The sequence below is a fragment of the Phyllopteryx taeniolatus genome, chromosome 4 (assembly GCF_024500385.1).
Source record: "Phyllopteryx taeniolatus isolate TA_2022b chromosome 4, UOR_Ptae_1.2, whole genome shotgun sequence".
In the NCBI taxonomy this organism is placed as follows: domain Eukaryota; kingdom Metazoa; phylum Chordata; class Actinopteri; order Syngnathiformes; family Syngnathidae; genus Phyllopteryx; species Phyllopteryx taeniolatus.
This window is the reverse complement of record NC_084505.1, coordinates 27,322,399-27,337,742: the sequence shown is the minus strand read 5'-3', so window position 1 is coordinate 27,337,742 and position 15,344 is coordinate 27,322,399. Positions and strand designations below refer to the sequence as shown.

At 45.0% G+C, this 15,344-nt stretch overlaps 2 protein-coding genes across 3 annotated transcripts; one reads left to right on the top strand and one right to left on the bottom strand.

Moving 5' to 3' along the window:
* Positions 1-439: 439 nt before the first annotated feature.
* Positions 440-5,844, bottom strand: ankrd49 (ankyrin repeat domain 49). The gene is made up of 3 exons (XM_061771120.1): positions 5,739-5,844; positions 3,670-3,895; positions 440-1,236 (listed from the first exon to the last, which is right to left on the bottom strand). Exons 2-3 carry the CDS (start codon positions 3,883-3,885, stop codon positions 760-762), a joined length of 693 nt encoding a protein of 230 aa, XP_061627104.1. The 5' UTR covers positions 3,886-3,895; positions 5,739-5,844; the 3' UTR covers positions 440-759.
* A 3,663-nt stretch (positions 5,845-9,507) lies between these two features.
* Positions 9,508-15,277, top strand: cdk2ap2 (cyclin dependent kinase 2 associated protein 2). 2 transcript variants are annotated; one of them, XM_061771116.1, is made up of 5 exons: positions 9,508-9,612; positions 11,174-11,329; positions 13,325-13,416; positions 14,373-14,493; positions 14,757-15,277. In XM_061771116.1, the coding sequence occupies exons 2-5, from the start codon at positions 11,275-11,277 to the stop codon at positions 14,822-14,824; spliced, it is 336 nt and encodes a 111-aa protein (XP_061627100.1). In that variant the 5' UTR covers positions 9,508-9,612; positions 11,174-11,274; the 3' UTR covers positions 14,825-15,277. The 2 variants fall into 2 exon arrangements, with proteins under 2 accessions (XP_061627100.1, XP_061627099.1); XM_061771115.1 differs by lacking the exon at positions 14,757-15,277 and having other exon boundaries at positions 9,562-9,612; positions 11,123-11,329; positions 14,373-14,711.
* The last annotated feature ends 67 nt before the right edge of the window (positions 15,278-15,344 follow it).

Genomic DNA, 15,344 nt, shown 5'->3' with positions numbered 1-15,344 from the left:
CCAAAAGAGATAGTAAAGGAGTTTTAAGCTACAGTATAGCTCAACAAATTATTCTCAGTGTTTGCACACGTTTTCAGCACTTCAAACCAATTTAATATATTCAGAAACAAAACAAGTTCAGGTCATCTTTAACGTAGACGCTTGTAGTTTTCCTGATTTTTGCGTGTATGGGTTGTTTCAAATGTTCAGAAATTATAGATGCTAAATTTATATGGGCACTTCCACCTGTAGTGCAAATGTAGACACTAATTGCCCTGCACATACTGCGTTCTCACTTTGCTACGAGACACTAATGTTCTTTTACACAATTCTAAATGATGATGAGTTTAGAACTTGTCACATAAAATGTCGGGACATAATTTGAATAACAGTTAGTGATAAGTTCCAAAGTTACATAAAGTGCAAACTCAATTTTTTTACCACTGAGACAAGAAAAATCTTTGAGCATAAAGAAATCTTTTATCCAACCTCCAAATGTCCTGTGGTTACAGAAGAAGACAAAACCTTCACCACAGGTCTTTCGAGGTTGTGCACATCAGAAGACATTTTTGCAATTCCCCAGAAAGGATGTGTCGGCGTCAAAACACAACCGGTGTAAGTTCAATTGAGAGCCATTCATGTGAAAGCTGAATCTTGAGCACATGAACGAATATGAATGAATATGCAGTTTGTCAAGAGCCACGCGGGCCATTCTTAAAGTCATTTGAAAAGCAGTCAAATCATTTTCCAGTGTTACCGCCATGGTCTTGAAGAAAACATTCACGGGCCGGGACGTACACCGGCACAGTCTTCTACCATCTCAAAGAGGAAGTGATAGGGGCCGCTCCGTCGGGCCAGCTCACCGGCGCTCTCCCCGCTGTTGCTGCCAAGTCCTGCTTTCAGGTGGCGCTGAGAGAGGAGGAGCTCCAAAGTGTGGCGCCAGCCGGTTTTGGACGAACTGCCGTGCGAGGCCGCTAGGTGTAGAGGCGTCAGGCCTCCGTTGGTCTGCGCGTTAACGTCGGCGCCGTGATGAAGTAGCAAGGTCGCCATGGCGACGTGCCCCCACCGGCAGGCACTGTGGAGGGGCGTCCAACCGTCGACGGTGCGAGGGTTCACCTTAGAGCCGGCGGCCAGCAAGGAAGCGGCCGCGGCCGTGTGGCCGCTGTAAGCCGCCCGGTGCAGGGGAGTGTAAGCGTCCTCATCGCTGCTGTGCACCAACGAGGCCTCTGCGGCTAACAAGCTGACGACTGTGGACACCTGCGAGGTAAATCACATCGCTAATCAATAATGGAGGGTCCCTCTCCGGCTGCCCAGTAATTGCTCTCAAGCAGCAGGACTAAAGCGCCTGCAAAACCATCGACTCCGCGGGATTTGTGCGCCACGCGCCGAGCCACGTGTTCTTCGGCAATATGCGGTCCCCTCCGGAAGTATTGGAACGGCGAGGTCGATTCCCTTGTTGTTGTTGTCGTATACTGAAGACGTATTTGGGTTTCAGATCAAAAGACGAATAGGAGGCAAAAGTTCAGAATGCCAGCTTTTATTTCGTGCTATTTACATCAAGATGTGTTCAACAACTCAGGACATCGCAGCTTTTGTACATGAAAAATGTTTTTCCACGGGCCCTGTACTGAAACATTGTCGCACGCAAAGGCAACTTTCATTCCTTACCTTTTATTCATTTACAGAAGGGCTGTCACAATCTAATCTTTTTAACAATCGATGATAAATATTGCGTCAAGTAGTCCAGTAACCCCCCTCCCCCCAAAAAAAACACAACTACTTATATATTTCTTTTTAATTCTAACATACATTTGACCGCCATTCGTGAAGTCTGGAATTCTATCCTTAAACTGCACATGTTGGCACTGAGTGGAGGCTACAAACTTGAGGCAACCAAATCAGTCTTTGCTAAACAGTTAGCATTCGGGATTAGCATTAGCGTGCTAGCAATTAGCCCCTAAAACAAAACGCAAACTATTCAGCTCATTCATACATCATGTTATTTGTACATTACACATTTTAAAAATCACTTCCAGACACTCGTCTGTCGTTCTTGGCCGAGTTTATCAGTGGCCCAGACGCTATAAACATCCGTGTAAAACATTGGTTCCAGTGGCGCAAACGTGGTTCTGAGCGGAACTTTTTTTGGGTCTCGGCGGAGCTTCGAGGATGAAATTCTGCGTCTACTTATTTTCGAAGTCGACTTGGCAGAGTTATTCGATTTTTTTCCCCAGCCCTAATTTACAGTAACATGCCAAAGCCAATCCAACAGTGTAGGTCAACATCTACTCAGCAATTAGAGTTTTTTAATTTTTAATTTAAATAGCTAGGTGATGAAGGTAAAGGTGATGGATTTGTCAGGATTTGGGGGTTGCCAGCAGCCCTGCATCTGGTCAGAATTGAGCTGCCCCTTTTCAGCCACCAGTCACTTCCCGCCTGAATGATTTCAACTCTTTCCAGTTTGGTCTCCCCCACAGGTCAATAGAAAAACTGCAGCATCTCCACAAGCCTGCTGCCGGTGCTATCACAAGCACAAGCCCCCCCTCCACCCACCACATCAGTCCTGTCACAACTCCACTGGCTCCCTGTCCAAGACCGCATCCAATCTAAAGTACGGCTCTTGCACTTCCTCCTCCTTTTTTTGTTGTTGCCCTGTACGACTGTTGGGTCAAGCAGAAAGGAGGATCTGTATCCCTTTATGCCGGACCAGTTTTACTTCGCCACAGTGGAGTTTTTAAGCTGGGCACTGCTGGGAGGCAGCCAATGGCGTGAGTATGTGCTATGTGAGTGAACGGGACAACCGCAGGGAGAGAGGACCGCTACACCCACCCCCGCCCCCATCCCAGCCCGCCCGGCGAGAAGAGGTGAAGGCGACCGCAGCCGGACGGAAGGACCAGAGAGGAGGAGAAGAAGCAGGCCCGAGGAGCAACACGGTGTATGTTGTCCATTTCGAAATCTGGATTGTGCCAGATTGGGAGTTAATTGAGATTATTTCGCTTACATTTACGCCGTTTAAGACTTGTGGAAATCAATGTTGTGAGTTTGATGTTGTTGCAGTCTATCTGTTCCAATTCTTGGCTCCTCATTGCGGTGCATCCATTTGATGAGGTATTGGAATTGGTTAGCTAAACAATAGTGTTTAAAGTTGGGAGCATTTCGGACTCCTTCCTGTTTACTTTTTTGAAGAATGGATAAACTAATTCTATTTTTCTTATTCTTTGAATTAAAAAAATATGGCAGAATCCAAGGTTGGGAACCATTTTAATGTGAGCTTAAATGGAATCATTGAGAATAAATCATTTTTAAAAAATGGAATGAGACTGTTAATAACATATTTTGAAAGTCTAACAACTGAATGCAACAAAAGAGAGAAATGGTAGTCTTGCTGACAGAAAAAAAACCAAGCTGAATTTGTTTGGAGTATTGATTAACAACCCAGATATTAAACAGCATTATAATTACTGAAGTAGCGTTTCGAAGTGGTGTGGAATTGTCCCGGGAGGTGTTATAAATTGGATCAGTTGGAGACTGCATTCAAAATAAGGCGACTTGACAAAATGACTCGAAGGTGACGACTTGCACGTGTCATGTGACTTACACGTTAGTGAGGTCTAACAATGGCGGAACCCGAGCCGTCGCTATTGTTTGCATCTTTCAAATGTCCGCACAGGTGAAATTGTGCTCACTTACACGGTTGTTTTCTGCAGCCCAAAGAATGAGCTCTGCTGGTTTGTCTTTGAGACCTTCTTCTTTTTGGAGGTACCACTCCTCACTATGCGCCTCGTCGCCCTCCATTCCTCCCTCTTCGTCCTTAGTTCCAGTCCAGAGGCTGCGAGCCCCTCGCGGGATCAACTTGCTGTGTGTACTTAGAAGCTCCAGCTGGTTGAAATTGTCTGGAAACTCCATGCTGGCGCCTCTGTGTGCCCAAGAACCCACAAACAAAGCAATGAGAGGGACACGGAGGCAGACCCGTCCGCCCAATTTCTGTAGCGCTCGCCCTCATCGGTCCCAGCTGACTTTGGGCTCGAGGCGGGGTACGGCCCGGACTGCTCGCTTTACATGGAGTTTTGGATTCCTATTCTCATCGGTTTAGAAGGCCAAACCGAAGGAAAATGCTCCGTATAAACACCTCGATCGGAATAAACCGAATGGAATTTCATTCGGATTCACAGGGCTGGAACTGATCACCAAACTGGTCACAAATCAATTTTCGGCACGGAAACCGCGAATCGGAACGGTTGTCGAGCTGCGCTCCGTCTTTGACGTAAGTGCGTCATCGTTGACGCACTTACTGTGTTCGATAGAAGACTGACCTCCATCTCGATAAAGCACGTGACGTTCACATCAATCTGCGCGTGTCACAAAACGGCTGTTCCGATTAAATGGAAACGCCAGATGGGAATAGATCGCGTCACATGCGAACGGTTGATCGGAGATCTTCAATCGGAATGACAAAAACCTGAATGGAAAGCCAACTTAAGAGCTCGGTAGTACTGAATCGCGGCGAATGGCGATACGGCGGTAAACTGTTTTTTGTGTGATTTTTGGGGCGTGGCTAACACAGCGCCGAGTGATACATTTGGGGCGACCGGCAGGTGTCGCCCCTCCCCCGCCATACAAAAACTTGAGCCGTCCGGCGACGTCGCCGCTCAACCGCAAGGGAGCTTTTCTCAGCTCTCTGATATTTGGAAGTGGTTGCGTAGCGGCCGAGGAGGAAGTTGCACGGATGCTTGTCACGCCGGTCGGTCCGTTTGTGTCCACACTCTAAAATCTCTCCGCCAATCTTCCCCAATTGGATGCCCCGTCTGAAGTTTTTCGACTTGAGGCGCCCCGCTGCGAGCGCAACACACGCGCAATGACTGGGTTTGTCGTCGCCACGCTCTGCGCTGCGAAGTGCAATGTGAAAAGGCCTTAAGTTGGCTTGTGTTCTTATTATATGATTACAGTCCAAACTTTGTTCAATTTTAACGTTGAGCCGCCCGATGTGATTTTACATCGCGTGAGCGCCCATCGTTTTCTCCAGTCGTGAAATCCGATTGAGGCGGGGCGTAGTTTTAGCACATCGAGCGAAGGCCCACGCCGTTTAGCACATTCACTGCCATTGACGGCTTTAGAAGTCAAATATCCATGTTAACTGGGAAGGCTGGCAGTAACCACGGAGACGTGAGCTTGGTTTCTCGCCATGAGAGCAGTAAACGATTTGGAAAATTATTTAAATTTGGCACATTTATTGGATTTATTTATTTACTTTTGTTTTGCTTTACACGGTCTTTCAACTGTTTCTATAACCGCTGTGTTCGACAAAACACAGGAGCGTTCCTCACTAGTCGTGATTTCAATATTACAATCAACAGTACTTGTGATCGAAGTTCCAAGTATTATTGAAATGCTGCTAGACTTGCATTTCTACCGAATATAATCTTCCCACGCGGTGGAGGCACTTTGAATCTGTTCTGTTCCTGCTTTCTTCCCGTTTTTTCCACAGGGTGCACGATCATGTTACAGCGTGCACCTAAAGCTGCCCCGTATGCATTGTTGTTGTTGTTGTTTTGTTTTGTTTTGTTTTAGAAACGCGAAGTTCTGTGTGGTTCCCTGTCAGGAATGAAGTGAGGCTTTACGGCTGACTGCTGCTGTTTGATGGCGTTGAATTAAAACACGCACATCGTCGACAATGTAGTTTAATATGCTGAGCACGCGACTCCTACAGTCATAAAATGAACTTTCGTTAAAGAACGTGAGCACACAGTTGTAATTCTTACCTTTCGATTTTTGGGATTCAAAGCAAAACCGAGGCGTTTCTAGATGCGTTCGGGAAACGTAGTTTTTAAGACCCCCAATTGTCCGAGAACCATGTTTAAAAGACGACATTACCCACAAGTAGTTGCGGCCGCTTCCTTCTTCGTTTGTTGTTTTGGCGCCGCGTTTGATGCTTGCGCCATCCCACGGTTATTATCTGAACTGCGACAATCTAAAATAGTGTTTCCCAACGTTTAAGCCAAGCTACATAAGAGGATACGCGAAAGAAATGGGGGAAAAAAGTGTACATACTGAAATGATAATGGTCGTCTCAATTCACTCACAAATAACCGCATCCATCCATCCATGTATGTACAGTGGATATAAAAAGTGTGACACCCCTCTTTTTGTGTAGTCTAAAAAAGAAGAGTAAGGCGAATCGTTTCAAAACCTTTTCCACCAGTAATATGACCTAGAACTCGGACAACTCAATTGAAGAAAAAATACAGAGGGGAAGTAAAAACGAACAACTCAGATAACGTGATTACACAAGTGTGCACACCCATCGCCCTCTCCAAACTACGGCCCGGGGGCCATTGGCAGACCGCTGTAAATTTTTTTTAGCGGCCCGCAGCGTATACTAAAAATAACGTTTGACACATTTTGACAGGCCCACAATGTTATTTAAAAATTGAAGAGGTGGGCAGTGTGAAAAGTGTGGGTGTCGAAAAAGTGGCCGGGTTGCGACACCCACATCCCCCACGGGTGCGACGCCCCTGACAAACACTACGACTACTGCTAATAATCATAATTTAAAAAAAATGTTTTTACAAAATAGATGTTCTAAATATGCACAGACACAAAGAAACTATTTACAACTTCAATGGTAACATCTTTCTAATGCTGAATAAAGATCATTGTTTCTCAGAAGCAAAAATGGTTTGCTCCACTTTCTGCATTGTTTCAAGGTCCAATTTGTCAACATATCACATGAAAGGTCATCAAGCTAAAAAAAACAAAACAAACAAAAAAAAAGCCATTGTCAGCTTCCAACAGATTGCTCTTATTTTAGTTCTGAATGTGTGTACAAAAAGGCACCAAATTCACCCTGGAACACAGCGAAGACACAAAATATGGCACAGCAGTGACATTACCAAAAACTGGACTTCCCTCCAAAATGGATTCAAATTCAACAAGACGAAAACTGAGGCCAACAGCGATATTTCAGGGGCTGCGGGAATTTCTGGCAAGTACTGGCTGTTGAGTACACGTGACAACAATCTCTTATCTTCTGTGCTGTGGGGTAGAGTGGCAAGATAGAAGCCTCATGTTAAGAAAAAAAAAATCCAAGTCCAGCTACATTTCGCAAAAGCAAACACAAACAAACAAATCTCCCAAATGCATGTGAGAAAATGTCTTGCGGGCTGATGAAAGCAGGGTTGAACTTTTTGCCCTTTATTCCAAAAGGCACGTTTTGTGCACACGCAGTGAGGACATGCAACGACTAACCAATAGGACACGATGAGAGAGGACAGAAAAGGACAGGACAGACCCGGTGGGTCTGTTGCGCTTTTGCTTTCTTTTTCCACCTTCTTACTTTTGTTGGCGCCTGAGTATGTGTCAAACAAATCTAGCTTTTTTTATTTTGACTTCTGTTGTACTGCATTTTATTTTAATAGTACAAATAAATCTGCGGATGATGCAGTCAACATGGGACTGCACTTCATCCTAGAACACCTCGACAGTGCAGGGACCTACGCGAGGATCCTGTTCGTGGACTTCAGCTCAGCGTTCAACACCATCATCCCTGAACTCCTTTCATCCAAGCTTCTCCAGCTCAGCGTCTCACCTGCCATCTGCCAGTGGATTACCAGCTTTCTGACGGGCAGGACACAGCAGGTCAGGCTGGGGGAGGCCACCTCATCCACACGCAGCATCAGCACTGGGGCGCCCCAAGGTTGTGTCCTCTCTCCGCTGCTCTTCTCTCTCTACACGAACGACTGCACCTCAGCGAACCCGACTGTCAAACTCCTGAAGTTTGCAGATGACACCACTGTCATCGGCCTCATCAAGGACGGTGACGAGTCTGCATATCGACAGGAAGCGGAGCGGCTGGAGCTGTGGTGCGGCCGACACAACCTGGAGCTGAACACGCTCAAGACTGTAGAGATGATCGTGGACTTCAGGAGGCATCCTTTGCCACAACTGCCCCTCACGCTGTCCAGCTGCCTTGTGTCAACCGTCGAGACCTTCAAGTTCCTGGGAATTACAATCTCCCAGGACCTGAAGTGGGCGACCAACATCAACTCCGTCCTCAAAAAGGCCCAGCAGAGGATGTACTTCCTGCGGCTTCTGAGCAAGCATGGCCTGCCACCGGAGCTGCTGAGACAGTTCTACACAGCGGTCATCGAATCAGTCCTGTGTTCTTCCATCACAGTCTGGTTTGGTGCTGCTACAAAAAAGGACAAACTCCGACTGCAACGGACAATCAAAACTGCTGAAAGGATTGTCGGTACCCCCCCTACCCACCCTTGAGGACTTGCACGCTGCCAGAACTAAGACAAGGGCGTGCAAAATCCTCTCGGACCCTCCCCACCCTGGTCACCAGCTCTTCCAGCTCCTTCCCTCAGGTAGGCGCTACCGATCAATGCAAACTAGAACTAGTAGACATTCCAACAGCTTCTTCCCTCTTGCAATCAACTTCTTGAACAGCTAACTTACAATTCCAGTACAACAAGCTGGCAATTTTTTGACTTGAGTTCGTTGTCACATTTCTGTATTATGTATTACTCGTGCACTCACTGTAGTTGTCTCGCCGTGCTGCACTATTTGCATATAGTGGCCACTCATGCCAGAGTAGTATCTGCTCCATTTGCACACTGATTGAGGAGTATCTGTAACATTTGCACAACCATTGTCCCAGATTATCGCAGTACTCGTCACTTTAAACCGCATACACTCCTTGAAGTCTCAGTGCCCTTTGCGCAATGGTCATTGCACCGGACTATTGCGATATTAGCCATTCGAACTGAGGACTCTGCATCTTTTTGCACAATTGTTGTTTGTTGTTGTTTTCTGTTAATGTCTTTATGTCTCCAAAGTGTTCTGTAAATTGACTGTCTGTTGTACTAGAGCGGCTCCAACTACCGGAGACAAATTCCTTGTGTGTTTTGGACATACTTGGCAAATAAAGATGATTCTGATTCTGATTCTGATTCTGAAATGCTCATCTTTTAATTTAAGCCTCCCTGTTTTTATCCGTGTTTGTTTTGTCCATTGAACGCATGCCAATCATCTGGAGAGACACAGAAATCTCACTTTTTTGTATTTGATTATTGGGTTGAAAAATGTCGATTGACTTTTTACTTAAGTAACGGCGTGCCTTCAGTACTTTTATTTTGACCTGAGTTGTTTTTTGGACAAGTATCAGTACTTTTACCTCGGTATTGAATACCAGCACTTTTGACATTTCTGCCGTCAAGCACACCAGCGTGATAAGTTTGGATGAAATGTAAAACTTTTCAAACATTTTCAAGCTTTTTGTATTTCTTTACAAGAATCTTGTTCTGTACTGGGCGTTTTTAGACCACGAAAAAATATACATATATACATAATCATAATATAATATATAAGATAATCATTCTTTTTTTTCGGGTTATGTTTTTTCGAATGAAAAAACGTTTGGGAGACATTGCCATAGATGTCCTTTGTCACTTCATTCATCATTTGCTTCCTGTTTAGAGCCACGCCATTGGTCAATTTGTCGACCAATGGTGTGTCTTTCAAACGAAAACGAAAAAGGTGCTCCGCTTCATCTTCCTTCGGCGCATGCGCACTCCGTTACTCACGGGAAGGGCTCTCGCGTCCCGCAGAGAATATTCGATCTACTTCCAAAAGGTACTCAGAGAACAGAGTGTTGTGATATTTTGCGCTCTTCTCAATCGACACACGTGTAGCTCGCGAGTGTTTGTTTCACCCGACGTGGCTTTATTTGCTTTATTTTTCCGGGTCCTTCTCACGTTGTTGTGCTAGCCGGCGAAAGCTAGCTCCATTTAGCATGACTACTTCCCGTTAAGCTCACGTTAGCGTTTGTTTCATTCAAGATCCTCGTTTGCCTTTCACGTTACCCCCGCACGCAAAGACGCCCCAAACTACTTTTCGAAATTATAACATTGCCGCTGGAACTTTGTGTTTATGGGTTAATTTGATGTCCGTTGTCACGACAACATTCGAAGGAAAATGGAATTTTTCCTCGTTAGACTCCCAACATGCACTTTGTGGCCATTTCATTAGGTACACTGGCACAGTCTAATAACTACCAATACAGGAGCCCCCCCCCCCCCCCCCCCCCCCCCACACACACACACACAAATATATTCAGCCTTTTAAACGGAGTGTGTTAGTCAAAATACTTGATTTTATATTTTGTCATGTTTATTGTTGCAGTGTCATAAAGAATACGACTTTGCCCTCTCAGCTTAAACTCTTCCAAAGTCTTCAATACTGACCGGAGCAGAGTGTTTGTTGCAGCTTCCATTAGATTGTTGATGACAACTACGTGTTACAAGTTCTAGTGTAAAACACCAGTAGCTACTAGTGTAAAGTTCTACTAGTTAACATCTAGCACTTATCTAGTCCTCCTTGGAGTGTGCAGATATCAACCAGTGGACAGTTTTGCCTCACTAATTACAAGTAGTTGTTCTACTAGTATGCCAAAGTTGTTCTATTTGTGAGCAGAATGTCATACAGTAGTGGAAAACAATCTTTATAATAAGAAACAGTCATTCCACTAGTGTGCTGAATTGCCTTACTAGTGAGAACAGTGAGCATACTAGTAGCTTAAGCTGCATATGAAAACTATTGATGAAATGCTTTGGCTTTTGGTAAAGCAGTAGCAGTGCTAACCTTCTATTTCTCGCCTCTTCTCAGTGTGATTTGCAACCTTTTTTGGGGGTAAATGTAAAGAAGAGAGAAAATGGTGCTGCCACAGAAATTGTAAAGTGGTCTTTGTGCCTAAATGTGCAAAACGTTTGTCTGGAAATGATCAGAAGGACGTGTCTGCTCATTTCTGCACAATTGGAGCCTTTTGCCAGTTTCACTTTGTCCATCCATAAGGACGATGGAAACTACTGTTTCGACTACTGCTACTTCATTTTTTTAATGGCTGGCTGGAATTGTGTTGCGATAGTGTCGGGTATATATTTTGTCTCAGGTTTTCTGATGAAATTGTTAAAGGGTTAAGCCCTTCTTGTGACTACGATGATTGCTACTTGCTACATTGAATCGTTATTTGTGTGTGTGTGTGTGTGCAGATAACCAACCACTAATTGTTTTCAGGACTGGTCCCCCCCCCCCCCCCCCCCCCAAAAAAAACAAACAAACCCAAGAGTAAACAATTCCCTTATAGGTGAATCGGCGGGTGGCGGTGCCGTCATTTGATTGTGGCTCTCTCGTTCAGCTCTCAGGAGCTCATCTCCAGGACGAAAGCTGTATAAGCACCGGCCCGAGCGGAACGAAGGAAGCGGCGCGTCGTACGGGGAGCTGCCGGCGGACATCGTCATGAGTTACAAGCCCATCGCTCCTGCGCCGTCCGGCTCCAACCACACGCCGCCCGGTTTGTTTGAACGCCAACCCTCGCCCCTTAATGTCCTTTACGCAACTGCCAGGAATCATCGCATACTTCATACGCGCTGACTTTTTCAAATCGTACGCCTTCAGCAACAATACTTATCAAAATAACGCGGCTATTTATTATATTGTTGCAACAGCTTTATACATAAGTTCATTGTATCTTGGTCTAGCTCGTCAATAATCCTTTCATTGTTCTGCCTGTCACTCTTATGTTGCTGACATAGATGGATGAACAAAGACATTATCTGTAGTGCGTAACAATTATTCCCGTCAAATTGGACAATTTCCCGTGTAGTGTTGTCACAATGCCAAAATTGCCACTTCATAAAGTATCTCAATACCGGTACTGAAACAATATCACGGCAAAAACTTAAAACAGTAAACTAGCTGACAGCTGAACAACTTCAAATTCTTTTCATTCGTAGGCCTTCTCAAAATTAATCAACACAAAAAAACTTCAGAACAATTGAAAACAAAACCGTGAACATTTTGAAACTGCTGAGCAGTTTGTATCCCCTGGCGTAGAAGACTACCTACTAAGTTGATGTTCGACCCAACTAGGATAAAAGTGAAAAGAATCCCGAGAGCTTTGCATTTGTCACACATTTGCTGTGAAACGCCAAATGGAGCTCGTGTGAACATTGCTGAGGCTGCGCCGTATGTGGCGCCTGCTCCTGCTCCCCCAAAATCCAGCAGAAACATTTTCTTGCCTTGTGAGCTTGGAATTCAGTAGATTGGCATGATGGACACAATAGATTTGCGTGAATGGCTTCAAATGTTGCTTGCTGATGTGGAGTTGAAATCATCCATTTTGTAGTGATAGCTGTGAACGCCCAATTACAGCTCTTACGTCATCGGACTGAGTGTAGCCTTCCTCCTATCTGATGTGACTAAGAAATGCACATTTAGAGTCTCGACCTTTGAATAGAAGTTGTTTTACACTTCACCAGTTTGATGAGTATACACACTCTATTGTTTGTGCTTTTACATAACTTAACCCTTCACAGTTCCACTCCTATTTTCATATTTCTTGTCGTAGATTTGATGTAAAATGCCTGGTAGGGTGCGCCGCGGCTGCCAAATAACTCTGCAGAAGCAGATTTGGATCGCTTCCGTGTTACCTTTAGCGGAGATGTTTAGCCGTCTCCGTCCAGACTGCGAATGAATGCCCGCCACGAGCTTCGTGAAAGCAATTACGGCGTCGCAATTCGGCACAGTTCGGAACGGCTTACGGACACTTTTTGGGAAGCCGGCAGCTCACAAAAGATCTTCTTGCTTGGGGGTGGACAGGTGTTCCAGAGACTCGTGTAATTGTACACAAACTATTCAAAAGTCCATTTTCCATAATGTAGTACTTCCACTTTAAATGTCTCTCAGTCTTCAGGAGCAGTTGAGTCTTCGTTGTGCCTCGGTGTCACTTCAATGAGTGACAACGGCGTGTATGGGACAAAATGGGTGGTGGTGTTTTTGTTTTTCTTTAAGGGGTAGGACTCCATTAAAAAAATGAATGTAATTAATTAGATGCTTCGTAATGAATTAATTTCAATTGCATTGATTTTAGTGGACAACCATATCCAATCATTGACACAGACGGGCGGGAATATTAACTTGCATTCCAATACAACAGAGTAGAAAAACTAACAGAAAATAAACCTGGCCAATATTAAACAGACAAGACGAGGTAAACTTGAAACAAGGTAAAGTTGAAAAGTTGGATCACATTTTCGCAGCCGTCATCTTCAGACAGCAATCCGCTTTGTGTGCGAATTTGCCTCCCATCAGTCCGAGCAACGGCGTTTCGTCCGATTCCTCCGTTTTGGTGGCCGAGCTCCGGCGTGTGCGTACCAGGAAATCGTGCACTGACTAAAGTTCCCCATTATCCGGAACGTAATATGTGATTCAAATGTGTCCATTTATTTCAACCGATTGGTTTCTTTGTCATGAATGTTTTTTCGTTGCGTGTGTTTTTCCCCTCCAGGCTCCTCCGTGCCCTCTCCTTCCCTCCCGTCGTCGTCCAATTTCCGGCCGGCTTTCAGTGACTTCGGCCCGCCCTCCATGGGCTTCGTGCAGGTACGCTAGCGGCACGCTGCCGCAGGCCTGCCGATTCAGCGAGGCTGAACGAGACGGCTGACGTTCTAACCGTTTTGAACGTCGGTGTATGGCTGACAATTTGCACAAGCAGCGGTGCCTTGACTTAAGGGGTGTCCCAACGTCTTTGAGTTTCTCGAGTTAGAAGTCGTCACTTGGTCGATTCCTCCGTATGTTGCGAGCCAAACTTTGAGGTATGACTGCAGTGAAAAATGAAATGGAGCAATGCTCCAGTCGCCGAGCTGTTTGTCACGCACGATACAAATGAGATCATCCAATACACATACTACAGTAATGACTCTATAAAACCAGTTTACATTGTTTTATTATGTTTACTGGCAGCATCATTCACATAGACAGTCAAGTAAAATATGTAAGGGAATCATCCTTCCATTTTCTGATCCGCTTATCGTCGCGCGGGTCGCAGGCGTGCTAGCGCCGATCTCAGCAGACTTCGGGCGAGAGGCCCTGAACTGGTCGCTAGCCAATCGCAGGGCACATTGACATACAACAATTCACACCAACGGACAATTTAGACTCTTCAATTGACCTACCGTGCATGTTTTTGGGATGTGGGAGTACCTGGATAAAACGCACGCAGGCACGGGGAGAACATGCAAACTCCACACAAGCGAGGCCGGAATTTTGAACTCGGCCACTGCAAGGAAATCAATAATCATTAAAGGAAAAACAAATCATAGGCAGTGAAAAAAACCAAAACCTTCAGAAGACTGACGTCCGCAGATTGTGATTGTAGAGGCGGAGCCAAATCTTTCGGCCAATGAGATGCTGAGTCATTGATGCGCTCTTATTAAACTCCCAAGTCAAGGTACCACTTTGTACAACTCGTCTTGTAAGCAATGAAGTCAAGATCTCCAAGGGGACTCGTGCATGTTGCTGATGTTTTGATGCATCTCTCTGTATGAAAACCTGATCAGCCCATCAAGGTCACTCAAGGGTCAACCTACAGCGAACTTCTGTCAGTCATTGAGGAAATGAGTCGGGAGATCAGACCCACGTACGCTGGAAGCAAAAGTGCTATGGAGAGGCTAAAGAGAGGTATTTATGCCACATTACTTGGAACAACGGCAGCCCCGAGTGACTTTATGCAGATGACTTTGGACTTGTGATGGACTGAATTTGTTAGCGAAAACTAAGTCACGTATTTGTACACTGTGTACTTTTGATGGCATGGACATAAAACACCAACCCTAATTCCGTGTAAGCGTCTGACATCCACACAAGGGGAGACTCATGCTGAATACTTATTGGAAAAGGATCCCATTATTCTGACATGCTTAAATGTCTTTCATCTTGTCCAGGTATCATCCATGCGCGTGCACTGGTCCGAGAGTGTCTGGCAGAGACGGAACGAAGTGCCCGTACATAACCTTTTCTCCCGACCCATCATCTGTTTGAAAACTTTTTTTCTTTCTTAAGCTTTCCTGGTTGGCTTTTTTGCATTTGCATTGTTTCCTTGTCATTCCACCAGGCCCTTTGCTTTAAAGTTCCATTTTTTTCAGATGGCATGTGGGCATTTGAAGTCGAGTCGTGCATACAAATGAAATGAAATAATTTTATACTAGTCAACACAGCCAGAAAGACCAAGTGATGTCTCCTTTAAGTTAAAAACAAAACTTTTTTTTCCCTCCCCCTTTGTTCATTTGAGCATCTTGTATAGAGCCCATTTGCTTTTCTGCTCACCTGCATCAGATCTATTTTCTAGTCAACATTCAACAAGAACTATGTACTGTACATCAAGTCAATTTGTTATTGTGGGAATTTTGTAAACCAAACTTTTGCAGTTCAGTATGTATATCTTAATTAAATGATATGAAATACAGCAGCACCTGGAATGCCTTCCTTTCCCACTGGACAAAGTTTCATGTAATTGTGTTATTACATGAATG